Source organism: Pan paniscus, chromosome 16 (genome assembly GCF_029289425.2).
Source record: "Pan paniscus chromosome 16, NHGRI_mPanPan1-v2.0_pri, whole genome shotgun sequence".
Lineage (NCBI taxonomy): Eukaryota > Metazoa > Chordata > Mammalia > Primates > Hominidae > Pan > Pan paniscus.
This window is the reverse complement of record NC_073265.2, coordinates 71,868,263-71,890,250: the sequence shown is the minus strand read 5'-3', so window position 1 is coordinate 71,890,250 and position 21,988 is coordinate 71,868,263. Positions and strand designations below refer to the sequence as shown.

The following is a 21,988-nucleotide window of genomic DNA, read 5'->3' as shown; positions in this document are numbered from 1 at the left end:
AACCAGGAGTGAGTAATCAGGAGTAAACTAGAATTAACCAGGAGTGAGTAAACAGGAGTAAACTCAAATTAGGAGTGAACCAGGAGTGGGTAACTGGGAGTGAACTAGAAGCGGGGGCTAAATGGTAGAACCCAGCTCCATGCTCTGGGCTCATTCTGAAGGCAGAATCAGGCATGCCAACAATTGATGCCTCAGTGTTCAAAGGTTCACACAGGAGAAATCAGCTGTCAATGTCCAAGAGGATCAAGGAAGTGATTTTGAGATGGGTCATTAAGAATGAGGAGAAATGTTCCAGGTGGTGAAAGGGAATAGCAAATGATCTGCAATGGCGAGAACAGCACATAGAACAGCTTTACAGCCAGTGTGGTGTGTTTGGAGAACAGTGCAGTTCCCGGGCTGGAGGATAGCTGTTCTTAGCAGTGACTCCCCTAAATTGAAAAGGCTTTTGTGCTTTTCTCCTCCAAGAACAGGAAAGGCTATAGAGCTAAGAAAACTGACTCTTACTCCCTACCATTCCTGAGGAGAAAAGACCCCCCAGAAATAGAGTGAGAGGTGCAGCTCAGAAGAACCAAAGGCAAGAGTTAGTGGTTTAAGGAAAGAGGAAATGGAGTCCTGGGGAATCAACACGGCCTTGAGATGTCACCCCAAGACACCAGCAGCCCACACATAGTCCTCTGGGGTTTTGCTGGTGATAGCAGTGGAATCCACTTGGAGATTTTGGTGCATGATCTCCAAATAACTAATATTTTTAACTGGCTAATAGCTATTTGTTCATCTATATCCCAATGTTATATTGATAGATTACCAGAATTGCTGATTATCAGGAAGGGCCTCAGGAATGTCCATGGTTCTCCCTTTTGAGCTGCTGTTTAGGAGTTCCTCCTATCCCCTTTACTGGAATCAGTAGTTTACACCACTTGCATAGCTCCAGCATGTATCGCTATGCTTGATTTGCACCAACTCTTGACTTTCTTCTTCAAGGAACTACTGAAGGTTTTTGGTTTTGATATAATAATTTTCACTGGCCTTTCTAGCCTATAAATAAGACGCTGGAGGACAATATCCAGCAGTAAACTGTGTGGTGCTCATGAGATATGTCTGGTGGCGTTAAAGAACTGCCCAGGCTCACGCAAAGCAGAAGCCCAGGGTATGTGAGAGATGAGAATGACCACACCAGGAAGAGGGCTTGTTGACACCCTTCTCCATGTCAGAAGAAACACAGTTCAAAACCTTTAGGGAAGGACTTTTAATGATGGAGTTGGGAATAGATACTATGACCCAGATGATTTCTAAATCCTCAGAAATCAAATTGATTGGGGAACAGATTATGTCAATCTAAACATGAGTTTACTAGAGAAAAGAAAGTACTTAAACAGCTATTCAAGAGAATTCTGTAAATAGTAAAAGCCAGAGCCCTCTATTTGGAGACAGTTCTGGATATGGCATCAATGATGGATAGTCCATTGTACCCAAAAAGCATACATAACGTATTTTTCAAAAAGCACAAAAGGGTATGCAGTTAACTCAGAAGAGGAACGTTCCTTACAAAATTTACTATGCTGCACAGATTGGCCCTGCAGTTAAGAAGAGTGCATTCATTATTCTAGTAGCTTTGAGATACTTTCTCTGACACTGAACCCTTGAACTCTTATTTATTTCTTTCATTTATTAGTGATGACTCCCTTTGTCTATCCTGTGTTTGATTTGCCTTTTATAAATTGGCAACATCATTTCTTCATGATTCCCCAGAGATAACTGATGGTAGCTTAAATCTTCATTTGTCGTATATGAAAAAGTAATGCAGAATTCTGAGTGAGTTTTGAGTAGCTGGAAGAAACAAACATGAGAAAAAAATATAGGTATAATATATATTTATTTAAAGATCCAGCATTTCAGGGCAGTCTGAATAGGCCAGGGATTTATAGTGTGGAATATTTCATGGGCCTTTCAAGGATGAAGGAAATTTGTTTTTAAACACTGACTAGTTTAAAGACACCCCCGAGGTGCAAACTTTTTGCAACACATGTTTCACAGCCCCTCCGGCTCTGAACTTTTTTCCACAACATTTGTCTTCCAAAACAATTTCAGCATTGTGGAAGCAGAATGTTGAATATATCAGAGCTGCAAGTCTTGGGGGAAATAGCCTGTCTTTAAGGTTAGATAAATAAGTTTAAACTATTTCTGACATTTTATAGCTGTTGCAACAGAGCAAGTGTGTTATTTTGAAACACCATAAAGAGCAGTGGTACGAAGAAATCTGTCTGAATTTCCTCTGGCCTGTTCAGTTCTTTGAAAATGTTTACACATGTAACAATGCTTCTAGGTGCTGAACAGACCTGTGGGGTAGGAGAGGGAGTTGGAGTTCACTATGGGACTTACGGAGTTTGAGGCGCCTGTGGGACATGTTGTGCCAATGGGAGATGTCCAGGAGTCTTGAATTCAAGGGAGAGATTAAGACTGGATAGGTAGATGTGGGAGTTTTCAGCATAGGAATTATCACTATATTTCCCAAAGCAGATGAAATGGCCCCTGGGACAGTGTGTAGTGAGAAGGAAGGACTTGGTCCTGTACTCTGGTGTGGTCCTGTGCTCTTCATTTCAAACTTCCTATTTCTGACATTTTCTTTTGGAATGTAACTTTGTCAGTTTGTTCTGAGAAGCTTGCGCTGGCATGGCTGTTTGGCCATCTTGGTTGTTTTCATACCTTAGTTTTTAGTCTAGACTCCCATGGTCACGTGGAACAGAGAACCACCTCGAACTGGCTTAAGAAAAAATGGAGGAACTATTGGCTAATAAAACCGAAAAGTCCTGGAGTGTAGACACTCTGGACATAATTTTAGACACAACTGGATTCAGGAACTTAAATGATTCAGTCAAGAATCCACCCCTTAGCCAGGCACAATGGTGCATACCTATAGTTCCAGCTATTCAGGAGGCTGAGATGGGAGGATCCCTGGAGCCCAGAAGTTTGAAGCTTCCGTATGCTATGATCATGCCTGTGCATAGCCACTGCACTCCAGCCCAGTGAGACCCCATCACTAAAAAAATAAAAATCCATCTCTCTCTGGCTCTGTTTTTTTTCTGTGTTTTGAGGTGGTTGGTGGGCAAGGGTTGAGGGAAGACCATGTATGTTAGCAGATCATAAAACATCATAAGCAGTTTATTCTTTGTTCTAAGTGAGATGGAAGCCATTAGAGGATTCTAAGCAAAGGAGTGTCATGATCTGAGCTACCTTTTAGAAGAAATACTATGGCTATTGTGTTGAAAATAGACTGTAAAAAATCAGAGAGTAAAAGGAAGGCAAGGGTGGAAATAGGGAGATGAGATAAGTATTCCAGGTGAGCAAAGCCATCCCTAAATTCCCTGCCCTGGACTCCACTTCCCTCTCCAGCTATTGCCTTAGTTCTTGATTTCCATTTATAGCGAAGTGCCTCAAGAGTAGTTTATACTTGCTGTCTTCAATTTCATTTCTCTTCATTCTCTCTTGAATCCCCTCCAACCAAACATTCTCCATACCATTACCTTCATAGCTATTGTCAAGGTCACCAACAGCTTACCATGTAAGTGTGAATTGCTAACTTCAGTGGTCAGGTTTGTTTGTTTGTTTTTTGAGACAGATTCTCACTCTGTTGCCCAGGCTGGAGTGCAGTGGTGTGATCTTGGCTCACTGCAACCTCCACCTCCTGGGTTCAAGCAATTCTCCTGCCTCAGCCTCCCGAGAAGCTGGGATTACAGGCTAAATGTTTTTTGTATTTTTAGTAGAGACAGGGTTTCACCATGTTGCCCAGGCTGGCCTCGAACTCCTGACCGCAGGTGATCTGCCCACCTCGGCCTCCGAAAATGCTGAGATTACAGGTGTGAGCCACCACACCAGGCCCCGTGGTGAGTTCTTAGGCCTTACCTTACTTGCTCATTTGACTACACTAGCATTGGACAGTTGTTACGCCCTCCTTCTCTGCTTTGAGGAAACCACTTTGTTTTCTACCTACCGTAGTATCTGTTCCTTTGTAGCCTCCTTTGTCCCACCTCTTGTCCCTGATCTCTAAGTTGAACTACCCCAGGCCTCAGTCCTCAGACGTTTTCTCTTCTCTATATATACTCTCTCCCTATTGATCCCATACCTGCAGAAGGACTCAAATATGACATCTGTATGCTGGAAACTGTTAAATTTATATTTTCAGCACAGACCTTTCCCCTAAGCTCTAGATTAACGTGTCCACATGCCTGCTCAGCATCTCTCCGTGGATATGTAATAGTTATTTCAAACTTAACATGTCCAAAACTGCTCTCCTGAGTTCTGCTCCCAAACTTACTTCTCTCATAGTGTCCCTCATCTCAGTGAATGACAAGGCAGTTATTTAATTTGCTTGAGCCACAAATCCTGGAGTCGTTTTTTACTCGCTTTCCTCTCTCACACTACCCCACCCCCATCAAATTTTGTCTGCTCTACCTTCAGAATAGGCCCAGAATCTGACCATCTCTTACCACGTTCATTGCTACTACACTGGTCCAAGTCACCATCATCTCTAGGCTGGATTATCTTGACAGGTTCCTCACTGGTCTCCCTGCCTCTGCCCTTGCCCCCTGCAATCAACATAGCTGTCAAAGCAGTCCTTTAGAAACACAAGTCAGCTCATGCCATTCTTCAAAATCTTTGGAATAGAAACCAAAGCCTTACGATGACCTATCAGGCTATGACCTGAGCCCCACCTGCCACTTCTCTGACCTTGTCACCTACTGCTCTTTTCCTGGCTCACATCCCTGCAGCCACATGCTCTTTTACTTTCCTCCAAAATTGGAGGAATGTGTCCTGGACCAGTCTGATGAAGCCTATGGTACTACTTCTGAAATAATATTTTCAAAGGTATAAAATAAAATATACTGCATTTAAAGAAAACCAATTATAATAAAAATATAGGTATCAAAATATTAATAAACCAAATGTGTGATCGAATAATATATGTACTTCATTACTAATGCATCAAATTCAAAATCTAGCATTGGGTCCAACAGTTACCATATTTTTGAAGTAGTGTTGGCATAAAAAATATTTTGAGAGATTTGGTCACACTTGTAATGTGATACGAAAATATCTGTGACTTCCATTGGTGAGAGAGTTAAAGATACTACTACCTTGGTCTGCGCTTACATTCATAATTGATAGAAGTGCTACATTTCAACTAGAGTTGGTGAAAAGGTCACCGACTCCTGAATCCTATCTGTGGACCCACGTGAGTCTCATGGTCCCCAGGTTGAGAACCCCATTTCAGGGCCAAGGTACTTGCTGTTCCCTCTGCCGGAAATGCTCTCCCTGGAGATCTCCACACAGCTTGTTTAGCCTGGCTGAAGGCCTCTGGTAAACCTTGTTTCAATGTAGAATTGACAGCACCACTTACCAGCTTCTTACCGTGGAGGAATAATGAATAAGCCAATGTATCTGAGATTGTTTAGGGTCTTTCACTGTAAGAGGCTTTATGTCTTGAGAAAACCTCAGTAATTTGGACTAATTGTAAGAGGCAAGTCTGAATTAATAAACATCCCTGAATTGTAAAATGTTTTCAAGTCTATGAATTGCTTTTAGAAATGTTCAGTCATTTAAGCGAGAATTACTTAGGGTCTTAAAGGAAACCACTTTAATTTATAAATATTGATTTATACTCACATAACAATTGTGTATATGTTGTGGAGGCCAGTGAAGTATTTGAAGGAATTTCTGAAATGATTTGCACTTTTGCCCTCAAATATGTAAGGAGACTTTTTTCTCTTCCTAGCTAGTATAACCCTTCTCTAAATTACCATAGATTCCAAAATAATAGTGTCTGAGTTTATGAGGATTTTACTATACAGTCAGTGCTTTATTATCTTTGCTACTTGGAAGAGAGCATTGGCATGAATAACCAAAAAAGTCACGCTGATGTATCTTTGGGATAGAATATGGTTTTCTTCTAGTAAATGCATTCCCTAGTTTATTCATTTATGCATTCAGCAAACATTCACACATCTAATCTTTGCCAGGCCTATACTCATGATCTGCTGTGGAGAACTGAGATTAATGCAGTAATAATGCTATAAAAGAATTCTGGTCATAGAGAGTGAATAATGAGAGTGAATTAAATAATATATGAAAGAATAGATGGATGAATGAATGAATTGATCTCACACATATCTTAGAGCTAAAAGGGACCCCAAGAGAAAATTTAACAGGAAGTTAAATCAAAGATGTTTCTGAGCTCCATTATTAACTTTTTAAAAGTTGGGGATAGGTGATCCAGGTAATACATTCAATCAAAAAACAAGGCATTATACCATGAAAAGTCTGGCTCCAGCTCCTGCTCCTGTTCCCATGCTTTCCTACATCTGCACTCTATGTTCCTCCTTGCAGGTATCTTCCCTTTCTCTCCAGTCTACATGAGGTACAGCTTCTGTGCTCCAGTGGCATCCAGTATTTTACCTTTATTGCACGCTCTTATCTCTTTGAATTGCAGCTGGCTTTTTTGATGCATGGGCCCACTCTAGATTAAGGTCCGTGAGGAACTTAGTTTACCATTATATCCTTAGCATTGCCACAGAGTCTTACATAGAGTAGGCACTCCATAAACATTTTTCAAATGAATGAAATAATGGCAATAGTTGTATTGCATTTCAAAACATAAGATATGTAGCCAAAGCTGTACTCAGAATAAAATTAACAGCTTTAAATGATTTACTTTAAAATAAGCAAATTAAATGTTAAACTCAAAGACTGAGAAATTTTCTTGTAGGCTAGAAATAGAAGGAAATTTATATACCAAAAAAAGCATCATGCTTAAGAAAGAAACATTAGTAATATTCCCATTAAAGTTGGAAACAAGACAAATATGCCTGCTGTCTTAGACCACTGGGGCTGCTATAAGAAACATGCTATAGACTGAGTAGCTTATAAACAACAGAAAATTTGTTTCTTACAGTTCTGGAGGATGGGAAGTCCAAGATTAAGCTTTTCATGTTGAAGGAGGTCCAAGATCAAGATGTGGTGGGGAGGGACACAAATATTCAGTCTAACGTACCTGCTATAGTGGTTATTATTCAGCATTGTTCTGGAGACACTAATACAATAAGACAAGAAAAAGAAATCAGAAGTATACATATTGGAAAGGAAGAGAAAATTGTCATTATGTGGAAATGATATAATTATTTACCTTAAAAAACAAGAAAATCAATTAGAAAAACTATTCAAAATAATAAAGTTCAGTAAGATGACTAGAAACAAGATAAATATGCAGATGCTTATAGCTTTCCTAAGTGTTGGCAATAAACAACTACGAAATACATTTTTTAAAATCTTGTTTACTGCAACAACAAAGAACTATAACATGCATAGGAATAAATATATTAAGAGATGTATAACATCTACCTATATTGTGGTTAAGAAAGGTTCTGAATCAAATTGTATTGGTATAAATCTCAGCTCCAATGTTTAATAGCTGTGACCTTTCAGAAAGCTTAAACTTTCTGTATGTGTATATGTGTAGAAGAAAATGCTAAAAAAGATATATGCACATGCGATTAGCATTCCTTCAGCTATTTAGGGCTAGCCTAGTTTTTATAACAATATTTAAAACAAATCTCTCGGTGTATTGGTTTTCTATTGCTGCTGTAACAAATTAACACAAACTTAGAAGCTTAAAACAATACCCATATATTATGTCACCTATGTTGCACAGAATTGCTGAACTGACTGTTACACTTAGAGTATCTAAGGCCAAGATCAAGGTGGTGGCATGGCTGCATTCCTTTTTGGAGGCTCTGGGAATAAATCTGCTTCCAAGCTTCTTCAGGTTATTGGCTGAATCCCTGATCATTTTAGAACTGAAGTTCCCATTTTCTTGATAGCTGTCAGCTGAAGGCCACTCTCAGCTTTTAGAGGCCACCTGCACTCCCCAGCTCAGGTCCCTTTTATCTTTAAAACTAGCAATGGTGGGTTAGGTTGCTCTCACACTTTGAATCTCTCTGAACTCCTCTTCTGCCTCATGTCTCCTACTTTCTCTTTCTCCATATGTCCCTGACAGCTTCTGTCCTTCTCTTCTGATTTTAAGGACTTATAGAATTACAATGGGCCCAACCAGATATCTCCCCATTTTAAGGCCAACTGATTAGTAACCTTAATTACATCTGCAAATTCCTTCACACCAGTGCCTAGATTGACATTTGATTGAGTAATGAAAGGATGAGAATCTTGGGGCAATGTCTTTAGAATTCTGCCTACCATACTTGGATCATACAAAGCCACAGGATTAAGGACAAAAAGTCCCAAGGGCAACCATCTCAGACTCCAATTTTGAAAACTTCAAATAGTATATCTGAACATAATGAAGTTCCTACTCTTCTTTCAGATTCCTTTCACAGACGACACAGTTGAAATCTAAAGGGCTTTGCCCAAGGCTACGGAACTAATAACTATTGAGAATGAAAACAAAGCCTCACCCCAACCCAGCCAAGATAGTGCTCCCCCTATGCATTTCCACCTCCTCTTTGAATAGAAATTTAGTCTTTTTTTCACCTTGAGTTTTCAGGCAATACTTCAGTGCCAATATCAGTCTTAGGTTTCTACAAGTAAATTTAAGCATTTCTAGATAACAGTTTCCTCCAAAGCCACACAATGACTTCCTTAAGAGACTTGAATAATCAGCTTGATGTAATGGACAGAACTGGACCTGAAGTCAAAAGGCTTACCAGGTTCCTCAATTGTGAGATACAGCTAACAATGACTGCCTCCCAGGAAATAGGAATAACTATGAGAATTCAAGTGTCACCATGTTCATGGAGCACGCATTTTGCCTACTGTAAGGTGTGTTGCACATGTCATGATAATAGTGGTCGCATCTATTTTTTAAGTCAGAAAACCATACCATGGCTTCTCCATTCTCACTAACCAGAGCACTGCAAGAGGAGAAAACATCCCCCAAAACAGTTGTCTAGAGCAATCTTGGCATCATCTGAAGCTATTCCAGCTCTTAAGAGCCAGATGAGGTCAGGTGCAGTGGGAGGCTGAGGCGGGGGATCGCTTGAGCCCAGGAGTTCAAGACGACCCTGAGGAACATGATGAAACCCTGTCTTTACAAAAATTACAAAAATTAGCTGGGTGTGATGGCTTGCACCTGTAGTCCCAGCTACTTGGAGGCTGAGGAAGGGAGGGTCACTTGAGCCCAGGAGGTTGCAGTGAGCCAAGATTGTGCCACTGCACTCCAGCCTAGGTGACAGAAGGAGCCTCCATCTCAAAAAGAAAAAGCAAAGAAGAAGAAGAAGAACCAAATGAAATTCCTCTATTCCTCTGAATCTTAAATTCCAAAGCCCAGCAAAATGCTAAGACTTCTGAAGACTTGGGGAAAGAAATTCTTTCAATTCCTCGTCTTCCCCTCTGTGTCCAGGCTCCTGCAATGTTGCTTACAGTCCCTGCATCTCACTGCATTGACCCAGAATTGAAACTCAGCACTTACTTTTGCTCCCTTAAGTTATCCTCCTTTACAAAGAATTAATGAACTCTGTTTCCCTGGATGTTGTATATTCTTCCTGAGGGAGGAATGTTTCATTGCTTATGCACAGCAAACAACTTAAAGACCTCTAGGAGATATTTATGCTTTCCAAAGACTTCCTTGTGACAACCTACCCCCTGGGAGTTTCTCACTGTGTCTCTACCTCCACATTCCCCCAGCTTCACCGACTCCTTCTTTCCAACCACACTCCCACTACCCTACCCACCTTCAAAATTCTCTCCCTTCCCAATACAGAGCAATCCTACTCCTTGGTTTCCATTCCATAACTTATATGTGTAAACCAGTCACATGCCCCGTAGACCAAAGCCCTTTGCTTTAAGAGGATCCTCCATCTGCCATAGAGTAGCTATAAAAATAGAAATAGCCATTTTTCCTATTATAGATGATTAAACCCATATGCTGACTTATGGGCAAAACAGTGAATGGTATTTGTCAAGTGGTTCTGTGGCCCTGTTCTTAAAGGAATTGCCTTTGTCATATTTGTTTTTGTTCCAAAGGTGTCCCTCAGCCTAATATAACTTGGTTGAAGAGAGGAGGATCTCTGAGTGGCAATTTTTCCTTGCTTTTCAATGGATCCCTGTTGTTGCAGAATGTTTCCCTTGAAAATGAAGGAACCTACGTCTGCACAGCCACCAATGCTCTTGGAAAGGCAGTGGCAACATCTGTACTCCACTTGCTGGGTAAGTGTCAAATTCTTATTGCTCCTTAAGTGCCTCCTGTAATATGCACAAAGTAGGCCCCAGTTTTGTTGATTTTGGAGTTGAGGAGTGAACGAGATGGACATCAGATGGTTTTAACCATTGCTACCACTGCCTGCTTAAAAACGAGCACTAAATTCTAACACCCTATTTTACCACCCCGTAGTCCCAGCACCTAACACAGATGTTAGTGTTTGTGTGTGTGTGTGTGATTTTTTTTTTTTTAACGGAGTCTTGCTCCGTCACCAGGCTGGAGTGCAGTGGCACGATCTCGGCTCACTGCAACCTCTGCCTCCTGGGTTCAAGTGATTCTCCTGCCTCAGCCTTCTGAGTAGCTGGGACAATAGGCGCACACCACCATGCCCAGCTAATTTTTGTATTTTTAGTAGAGACGGGGTTTCACCATGTTGGCCAGGATGGTCTCAATCTCTTGACCTCGTGATCTGCCCGCCTTGGCCTCCCAAAGTGCTGGGGTTACAGGCATGAACCACCGCACCCGGTCAGATGTTAGTGTTAAGTAATGGTTTCATGAAGGAATGAAATTGAACCATTTGCAAAATTAGTATAAGAGTATAGAATCCATTGCTAAACCAAGAGGAAAAAACATGAAAGAGATTTCTCCATAGCTTTCCTTGTGGCCAGTTAGAGGAGCCCAGAGATATAAAGAGATAGGGGGTGCCAATGCAGGGAGTTGGAATAGCTGTCATGCACAGAGCATTTTGATGAGCATTAATTCTTGTGATACTTATGATAGCACAGTGTTGTGGGTGGTATTTTTTAATCTCATTGTATTTATGAGGAGCCTTGGGCTCATAAAGAGTTTGAACTAGCGCCCAAATATGTAGTCTGCTCTTTTGGTGCTCTCCCTGCTACCCCTCATGGACTCTTAGTACTGACAAAGGCAGTGGTGTGCCACCACGTGGCTCTTTCCAAAAAGCCTCTGTGTGATCTTCCAAAATCTTCGAATGGAAGAGTTGCAACAGATTGGCTAGGCTAACCCTGTCTGGTTCTTGAATGATTTATCCATGCTCCCTGAGAAACCCCAGCCTTGTTTCTTTCTTCTGCCCATTTCCACTCATGAATCTGCATGCTTTTCTCACTCCTACCTGGCATACCTCTTCTCTCAGGAATCCCCTCAAGCCAAGCAGCTCATGACTTTGGTAACTTGATGGAGAGATCAAATCATGGCATTCCTCCACCATTCTCTGCTCTTATGTGCAAGCTTCACAACCTTCCTAAAAGCCCGTACTCCTCACCATGCAAGCCTAGGGAACATTGCCCATTCTCTTGCTCCCAGCATTCCTCTTAAGAGGCAGAGCTCTATCCAACCAATCTGCTTCCTCCAGTCCCTTTGGGAATTCTGCTGAATACATTTTTTTCATCTTGCAATTTAGGCTAGAAACCCTGGAAACATGCAGAGATGCCACATGCTAGCACAGTGAGTAACTCTAAACTCTGTAACACCCCACACATCCATACTTACACACACCTCCCAGACCTGTGGTCATGAGCTTGAGTATCCAGGAGCACAGTATTATTACAGAGGACTCATTTTCTAATAGCTGTCTTTAAGAACACCCAAGCTGGACCAATAATTAGATAATGTCTAACTGGTAAAAGTGCTACTTTTTTTTTTCTCAGAACGAAGATGGCCAGAGAGTAGAATCGTATTTCTGCAAGGACATAAAAAGTACGTTCTCCAGGCAACCAACACTAGAACCAACAGCAATGACCCAACAGGAGAACCCCCGCCTCAAGGTCTGGGATTTTGACCTTTTCAGATTTGCTATGTGTGAGGCATGTGTAAGGAAAAGGATTTAGCTAAAAGACCATCTGTGTTTTTCACTTTGCAATACGTAAAATTATTTCTAGGCATTTGGCCAGCCTTTTTCTTGACCCTCAGTCTTTAGTGGTTCAACTTATTCTTTCCATATTGAAACACTTTTTAGAAAAATCCACTCCTGAGGAAGCCTACAGAGCTCATATCTCAAATGTGCACCATTATTTGTGATAATATAGATATTGATTTCCAGTTTCAAAACTATTGCCAATTTGGTAAATATTAATAGATATTAATAGTCTGCTATGAGTATTGGAATTGATTTTTTAATTGTTCTTTTTTCAAGACATAGTTTTCCATACACACCAACTTTGTTATGCATCAGTGCTTAATCAGGAGAACCTAATCTAAGTATTACAAGCTTGTAAAACTCTGCAGAAGGCCAAGGGATCAAGGTAGAGTTAAGAAAATCAGAAATGCTAGAATCGCAGGAAACCATTACTGGTCATCTCAGCTCCTTGTAGCTCAAAAATGGGTAAATTGCAGGAGGACACAAACTCTTTTTTTAATTATTTTGTTATTTTATTTTGTTTATTTTGTTTATTTATTTATTTGAGACAGAATCTTGCTCTGCCGCCCAGGCTGGAGTGCAGTGGCGTGATCTCAGCTCACTGCAAGCTCCGCCTCCCAGGTTCATGCCATTCTCCTGCCTCAGCCTCCCAAGTAGCTGGGACTACAGCCACCCGCCACCACGCCTGGCTAACTTTTTGTATTTTTAGTGGAGACGAGGTTTCACCGTGTTATCCAGGATGATCTCGATCTCCTGACCTCGTGATCCGCCCACCTTGGCCTCCCAAAGTGCTGGGATTACAGGCGTGAGCCACTGTGCCCGGCCACAAAGAAACTCCTTTTAAACCTCATGTTGTACTCTGTCTGTTATATAGGAACAGTAATGGCCACGTCATTTTCACCTTTTAAATCTTGAGAAGTGCCTCTCATTTGCATAATGTATCATGCAGAATATAACTCTACCAGTAGAGATTTTAAGAAATGTAGTTTCTAGGCTTTCACCTCCTGAGATGCAAGAGAGAGCACAGAAGGGGAAAACAGTGTTGAGCTGCCAATCGGCAATCCATCACGTTACTTATGACATCATTCTCTTATAGTATTTGTATGACACATTTCTTCTCCTCTTTTAAACATAATACTAACATTATTGTACACCCAAATATCCATTCATTGGACATTCAACAAATATTTGCCCAGTGCTTACTCCTCCCAGGTCTGGGGATGCAGATGACCTCCTCCTTGAGAAGCTCACAGTCTGAAGAGGGAGGCAGTCAGGTAAACAGATACTGTAAAGCACTGGGACAAGTTCCATAATAAAAAGATGACCAAAGTACAATGGTAGCACTGAGGAAGGGGCCCTACCTCTCTCTAGAGAAGTCAACTGAGTTTTCATCTAGGTCATGATGTTTGTTCTGGGAAGAGGAAAGAGGAAATTCCAGTCAGAGAAACCATGGTGTGTTGCATGTGGCATGGAACATGAAGATCAAAAGAACTGCCTAAAATAAATTAATGAAAAACAAAAAGGATATGTGTGAGGCTGAAGCTATTGGTGAAGGTGAAGCCTTTGGAATAGTCAAACTCTTGGTTTATTGGGACTACTTGCATTGTTCTGCCACCTCCTACACACACACACACACAAACACATGCCCAAATATACAATCACACACACACACATTGTGGAATGTCCCAGCCCTTCAAAGGATCCTTAGCTTAGCATTTCAAAGAGACTCCTTTATTAATTTAACAAATACTGCTTGCATGGCTAATATTTCACATACCCTGTCCTAGTGTTGGACAGGGTAGTGTTTATGGTCTTGACATTCCAGTAGGAAAGATGCACAAGAAACCAGTAAACAAATAATTATTTAAGATATTTCTCAGTGGTAAGGGCTATGAGATACACAGTGATAGGAGGAAGCCACTTTAGTGAAGACAGTCAGGATGGGCCTTCTAAGAGGTTATATTTGAGCCCAGACCTAAAGGATGAGGTGAAACCATTTGTGCAGAAAAATGAGAAAGAAGCAAAGACCATAAAATTGGAATAAGGTTAATGTGGCCTCAGAATGGAAATAAGATTCATGTGACTAGGGTGCAGTTGAGGGAGAGGGAGAGGGATATGAGATGAGGTTGGAGAGTGGCTGAGGACCAAATCATTCAGAGCTTTGAGGTCCAAGGTAAAGACTCAAGAGTTTACTCCTAAAACATGGGAGGTCATTGAGGAGTCTTATATGGTAGTGATATGGCATGATCTGCTTTTCAAATGCATTTGTGTCAAAAAGCACTAAGTAGAAAACAAAAACAAATTATCAAATCGGACTGACCGCATCAAAATTTTAAAGATCTCCTTATCAAAGACACCAATAAGAATAATGAATACATAAGCCATAGACTGGGAAAAATATTAGCAGAACATATGTCTGATGAAGAACTTATATCTAGAATATATAAAGAACTCCCACAAGTTATCAATGAATATCCCCCACCACACACACATACACATACACACACACACACACACACACACACACACACACACACAGAGTGGGCAACAGACTTGAACAGACGTTTCACAAAAGATGATATATAGATGGCATCAGGGAAATGGAAATTAAAACCTCAGTGACATACAATTTCATACCCAGTAGGGTAGCTAAAAACAAAAAGACTGACAATCCCAAATTTTGGCAAGAGTGTGAAGCAACTGAAACACTCATGCATTGCTTAGTGTGTAAAATGTTTAGACCACTTTGGAAGACTATTTAGCAGCTCCTAAAAAAGTTAAGCGCACACCTACCCTCGACCTAGCAGTTTCACTCACAGGTATTTACCTGAAAAAAAAAATGTTCACAAAAAGCTTTGTTCACGAATGTTCAGCTTATTGATAATAGTCATTGACAGGAGAATAGATTAAAAACTATGGTAGATTTATACAATGGGAACATTATTCAGCAATAGATGAAATGAAACGAACTACTGACATGCACAATGATATGAGTGAATCTCAAAAACATTATGCTAAGCAACGTAGGAAACCAAAGGCCGGGCGCAGTGGCTCACACCTGTAATCCCAGCACTTTGGGAAGCAGAAGTGGGTGGACCACAAGGTCAGGGGTTCGAGACCAGCCTGGCCAACATGATGAAACCCCATCTCTACTGAAAATACAAAAATGAGCCCGGCGCGGTGGTGCACGCCTGTAATCCCAGCTTCTCAGGAGGCTGAAGCAGGAGAATCGCTTGAACCTGGGGAGGCAGAGGCTGCACTGAGCTGAGATCACGCCACCGCACTCCAGCCTGGGTGACAGAGTGAGACTCTGTCTCAAAAAAAAAAAAAAAAGAAACCAAATACACAAGAGTACATATTATATGAAGTCCAAGAATAAGTAAAACTAATGTATACTGATAGAAATGGACGAGTTGCTGCCTGGGAGGGGAGAGCAATTGATTAGAAAGAGGCAAGAGGGGGATGATGAAAATATTACATCCCTTGCTTTGGATCATGGTTACGTAAGTGCTTACAATTGTGAAACCTTGTAAAACTGCACACCTGAGATATAATCAATTTATTGTATATGAATTATACCTCAATTAAAAAAACACACACATTTTAAAAGAAATGCACATGTCCTGCCTTGAACTGCCAAGGTGTCTTTGTGAAATGTGGCATAATAGAGTCAGACACACTTGGGATCCAGTCCGGCTAACAGGTGACAGACCTTGGGCAAGTTACTCAGTTTCATTCAGTTTCCACCTCTGCAAATAAAAATATCAACTTCACAAGATGATCTTGAAAATTAAATGAAAAATTGATGATAAAGTGTCTAACTCAGTTCCTGTCACCTGGGAGGTTTTCAGTAAACGTATCTACTTTTAAAAAATTATTTTTAAATAAACTGTAATCCTGAGTGTCCAACTAAAAATGTATTTTACATTTTTGCTTTGCAAACGATGCCATGTACAATTTAAAACAAACTTCAAAAATCAGAAGGAAAGACTGGAAAACAAGTGAAAGAAATCACTCTGCTATGTGAGAGAGCCTGTGGACACAGCTGGTAGCTATTAATTACTTGCAATTATTACAGGAAAATCTGGCATCTTCTGTGATCACACACAAATCCATCATCATCATGTCCTACCTCATCTTTTGCTGAGTGTCAGCAGGGAAGGGAAAGGCTGTTTGGAATAGGGACTAAAATTTTTAAAAAGCTGGGATTACTGGAGGTGGTCGGCTTCTACTCTTGTAAAGGAAACTCCTACATTTATCTCTTCAGATGTCTCTGTGACAAATTATTTATGCAGTTACAGGATCAATCTGAAGTTTAGATTAAGAATTAATGGAAAAATAAGAACAGAACTCAAATGCATCTTTAACCTTACTGCTTAATCCCTAGTCCCTGTTCCTCCTGCTAAATCATCTTTCATTTCTCTGCCTGATCCACTTTTGAGAAATTGAACCCGTTAGGGCATCCCCTAGAGAGGCCCTCCTCTCTTGTCCTGTTGGCTGTGGTTAGAGAACACTGAGGAGGCAGCCCACTGCTGAGAGTGCCTCCTCTCTCTCTGGGATTTTTCTGGCAGACCCAGCTGGCCGATGATAGTCCCTCTCCAGACTGTGGTCCAAGGACCCCATTCTGGCCGCCATTCTCACCAGTTATTACAGTAAATTAGTTGAGGGAAAATAAGATTTAGAGGACTCCCTTGCACTATGAGATGGCTTTCTCTCCATATGCTACTTAAAGAACCAAAAAACATCTCATGGTGGTTTTTGGCCATGTCTTCTCCAGCTCGTCGTCATTTCTCTTTTGGGGCTGGCATGATATTTTGTTCTCTTTCTGCAGGGCCTTTTTGGGAGCCTGGTAACTGGTCACATTGTTCTGCCACCTGTGGTCATTTGGGAGCCCGCATTCAGAGACCCCAGTGTGTGATGGCCAATGGGCAGGAAGTGAGTGAGGCCCTGTGTGATCACCTCCAGAAGCCACTGGCTGGGTTTGAGCCCTGTAACATCCGGAACTGCCCAGCGAGGTAAGTGAAGTCACTCTTTGTATCTCATCAACACCAAGTTTTTGTTTGTTTTGAAAGGTGCAGTGATTTGGACATAATAATTCAATAGCTAAGTTTTTTTAAATCACTTACTGTATACTAGGCATCCTGCTAAGTGCTTTACATGGATCACAGTGTCCTGTGAGGTAGATGTTGTTAATTTCCTGTTTCGTAGATGGGGAAACTCCCCTAGGCCATACAGTTATAAGGACCAGGATTCAAATGGAGATAGTCTGATTTTAGAGCCCCTGCTCTCAATCACTAACCAAACCTGCTTCCTGCACACACAATCCTATCAGTTATTTAAGACTTTAGTGAGGCTAATTTCTTGGGTTTACTTAGGAGATAATTCAGTGGGCCAGAATCACCAAAGGCACTAGTGAAAAACACAGTTCTCTAGACTTGACCCCTGGAGGTAAAACCATTAATAAGCTTTCTAAGCAATAGGTAATACAAATCAGTAATTTTTAAATGTCCAAAATCAAATTCATGGTCTCCAGCAAACTTACTCCATCCCCAGTATTTCAGATCTTGATGACTACATCCTAGATGCCCCTCTTTCTCTCACTTCCATCCATTCTTGTCCATTTCCACTGTTACCACTAAAGTCCAAGCCGTCATTGTTTCTTACATGGACTACTCCAGGAGTCTCCTGGTTCTTATCTCCCTCTCTGGAGTACTTTGTCCACTCTCTAAGAATAAAGATATTTGAAACAAATTCATCATGATGGTTCTCTTAGTTTCATTAGGTTTCTACCTCTGCAAATAAAAATATCGACTTCACAAGATGATCTTGAAAATTAAATGAAAAATTGATTATAAAGTGTCTAACTCAGTACCTGTCACCTGGGAGGTTCTCAGTAAATATATCTACTTTTAAAAAATTATTTTTAAATAAACTGTAATCCTGAGTGTCCAACTAAAAATATATTTTACATTTTTGCTTTGCAAATGATGCCATGTGCAATTTACATATTTATCTTAGGACAAAGGCCAAAATTCCCAGCACTGGGGTTGTGACTATCTTGTACATCTTTTTATCTCATGTTTGAAATAGTGCCTAGCAATAGTAGGTGCTTAGTAAATATTTGCTGACTGACTGAGTAAATGAGTGGAAGAATTGAAGTCCCTTCATATTTGGGCCTTGGGCTATCTCTTTTATCGCTTGTCTCTCCCACACTGGTTATTTGATCTCCTTCCATGCTGGTCTTTTTTTGTCCCTTAGATATACTATTCTGTTTCCTGACTCAGAGGCTTTGTGCATACTTCTCCCTCTGCCTAGGACACTGTCCCCTCTCTCTTCGCTTAATCATTTCTGTTCATCTATATATACCTCAATACATGTTCAGGGAAACCATCCCTGAACTTAGCCCTCTAAAGTAAATCACGCCTTATGTTATATGATTTTTATATGTCCTTATCATTCTTCATAATTCTTACCACAATTGTCTGTCTTGCTCTCCCACTAGACCGTAAATTCTATGGGGAGTAAATCCACAGGTATTTTGCTCAATAATTTATTCCTAGCACTTAGCACTATGTCTGCTCCATCATATACTCCCTATAAATATTTATGAAATCAATGAATGAATGATTACAACACAGACCCTAGCAGATAGTTGACCAAATAGTACCAAAATCCATAGTAAAAACAATTAACAAATAAAAAAGCATTTGTTGAGTACAAACCAATGAAGAAGATACTAACATTTTACTGATAAGAAACTGGAGAAATGTGTAATGTTATATAGCTCACTGCCCTTGGGCAGATGTCCACACTAGATCCAGTCTCTAAGAGTGCCTTGGAGGAGAGTGGGAGGCAGGGTCACAGTGTAAAGCAAAATAGGTTCCTTAGGACATGTTCTTAGGAGGGCTATCAATATTGCAGGCACCCTAACTGATAGGTCTTCCAGTACCCTTTGTAATTCTCAAAAGGAAGATCTCATGTTAAGGTCATCCCTCAGAAAGCAGCAAACTCATGCTTCAGTAACTTGGAGTAACCTGATTGAGAAAGCTGTTTTATGGCATTTCTTGATTTTCAAAACGTGGAGAGAATCCACATTGGGAAATCTGTCAGCAGTCTTGTTTCTCGAATATTCTAAAACCTTTGCACACTCCTAGGATAAACAGTCCCACACTTTCATACCTAGAAGAGACCATAGAGATCATCTAATCCCAGATCCCTCTACATCAAGGCTTCTCATCATTTCTGTGCCACGGCTCCCTCTGGTGGTTTGGAGAAGCCTGTGGATACCGTCTCAGAACAAGGTTTTTAAATATGTAAAATAAAATACATTTGATTACAATGGAAACCAATTATATTGAAGTTCACTTAGTGAAATATTTTTAAAGATCTGATATATCGCCGGGCGCAGTGGCTCACGCCCGTAATCTCAGCACTTTGGGAGGCCGAGGCAGGCGGATCACGAGGTCAGGAGATCAAGAACATCTTGGCTAACACGGTGAAACCCCGTCCCTATTAAAAATACAAAAAAATCAGCCGGCCGTGGTGGCGGGCACCTGTAGTCCCAGCTACTTGGGAGGCTGAGACAGGAGAATGGCGTGAACCCGGGAGGCAATGGTTGCAGTGAGCCAAGGTTGTGCCACTGCACTCCAGCCTGGGCGACAGAATGAGACTCCGTCTCATAACAAACAAACATACAAGATCTGATATAGATTTACTTCTCTATTAACACAAAAAATAACAAGATATAGTTGTGTTTTAATTTTAATATGGTGATGAATATAAATGATATTTTGAGATACCTGTCATAATGTAATGTGTAAATATCTATGATTTCTATTGGTAACAAAATCACAGGTATTATTAATGCTACTGTACTTGTGGCCTATGTTTCTATAATTGAAGGAAATATTAAATTTCAGTTAGAGCTTAGTGACAATGAAGACGGAATTCTTTTTCCATCCAAGTATGTGGTTTCCTTGGATAACCGTGGACATCATGTTAGAAACCCCTGCTCTGCAGTCTCCCAACAGCATCTTTGTCCCAACAGACAAAGCACTCAATATCTCAAAGGTGTCCAGCTCCAAGTTCAGTCTCCTATAATCATTAAAGCATGAACTTTAGAGTCAGATAAATCTAGAATCCAGATTTATCTGCTGGCAGGTTAGTCATGTGGTCATAGCTAAGTTATTCAATTCAGTGGACATCCGTTTCTTTTCTACAAGAATGGGAATAACATGAGAATTATACAAGCTAACATGTAAGTATCTTGCAGGGTTAACAACACTTAGATGCTGGAAATATATTTTCTTCATTTTAGTTTCAGTGAATTGAACTCCACCTTTTGGAAATTTCCTCCTAAATTTGCCCCAGCTTTACCCTCTAGGGCCACACAAGTAACAGCTCTTCATAAACCTGAAGACAGCTGTACCCCATTCCTAAAGTAGTCATCTCTACATGATGACACTGTTTCTCCCGAGTTAAAGAAGGTCTGAGAAAAAGGCTGGGAGTCATCTATGCTGCTTCCCATTCCCATAGAGACATGTGACAGCCTAAGATAGCCATGGTGTTGGGATCAGCTTTTTCCTTTGATGAGACGCCCCCTCTAAGATCTGGCATACCAGTCCTTACTAAAGTCCTGTAGTTTTTGTTCCTAGGTGGTTCACAAGTGTGTGGTCACAGTGCTCTGTGTCTTGCGGTGAAGGATACCACAGTCGGCAGGTGACGTGCAAGCGGACAAAAGTCAATGGAACTGTGCAGGTGGTGTCTCCAAGAGCATGTGCCCCTAAAGACCGGCCTCTGGGAAGAAAACCATGTTTTGGTCATCCATGTGTTCAGTGGGAACCAGGGAACCAGGTAAAGCTAACACATCTAGTGTGTGGACAGCACTATCTGTCCACACAGATAGTGTGATAATAATCACGTTGTTTCCAATAAACTACTTTTGGGGCGGGGGGCAGGAATCTGACTGGTCTCTGAAATGAATGTATGTCTTTGACCTCAAGGTTTACATTTAGAAATCATAGTATCTCTGTCTTCCAGTACAAAAGTGAACCAAGTTTGGGTTCTTTGAATGCAGTGATGCCATAACAGAAGCTCCAAGTTAGACCAGTTTAGGGCAGTAAGAATAAAAGCAGCCTTCAGGAAAATGAGGAGGGGAACATTAGTGGTATCTGCACAAAAGCCTCAGAATCTTCATCCCAAATGCCACCTTTAATAATGTTATAATAAAAATACTTAGGAAAAAGTTTAATGTATAGGAACCCATAAATAAAAATATAACACATTATTGAAACACATAAAAGTTGAGCAAATAAAAGACTTATTATACTCCTGAATGGAAAATCTCAGTACTACGAAGATGTCGATTTCCTTAAATGAATATATGCACGTAATACAATTCCTATTAACATCATAGTAGAACTTTTTTGTGGAATTAAAGATAATTCTGGCATTCACATGGGAGATAATATGACAATAAAGACATAAATTTGTATTTTAAAAAAGTATTGGAGGTATAGAGAGACTTTCCTCATCCTATGTCAGAGCATAATGCAAAACTGTCATGAGTAAAATAGTACAGCATTAGTGCAGAAGAGACACAGGTTATGGTGTATAATCAGAGCACAGAAACAGACCAGATTGACTTTAACATTTAAAGGCAGTTAATCATAGGAGAAAACATTGTTTTAAAAATAGAAGATATAAAACTACAAAATATTTTTCAAAGAAACTAAAGGAGATCTAAATAAATGGAAAGCTGTAAGACTTATTATTACTAGTAACACAATACTCTTGAAATTTATCTACAAATTCAATGTGATCGCTATCAAAATTTCACCTGGTTTCTTTGCAGACATTGACAGTCTGATCCTAAAATTCATGTGGATATAGAAGAGACACAGAATAAC

The 21,988-nt window shown here is 40.5% G+C and overlaps 1 protein-coding gene across 1 annotated transcript in view; it reads left to right on the top strand.

Annotated features, from left to right (window-relative positions):
* The window catches only part of ADAMTSL3 (ADAMTS like 3), a 386,012-nt gene that overhangs the window by 350,253 nt on the left and 13,771 nt on the right, over window positions 1-21,988 (top strand). The window contains exons 24-27 of the mRNA XM_055098263.2: window positions 10,030-10,212; window positions 11,872-11,988; window positions 16,912-17,095; window positions 20,735-20,933. Of these exons, the coding sequence (XP_054954238.2) occupies window positions 10,030-10,212; window positions 11,872-11,988; window positions 16,912-17,095; window positions 20,735-20,933 (683 nt within the window). The remainder of the gene's footprint in view (window positions 1-10,029; window positions 10,213-11,871; window positions 11,989-16,911; window positions 17,096-20,734; window positions 20,934-21,988) is intronic.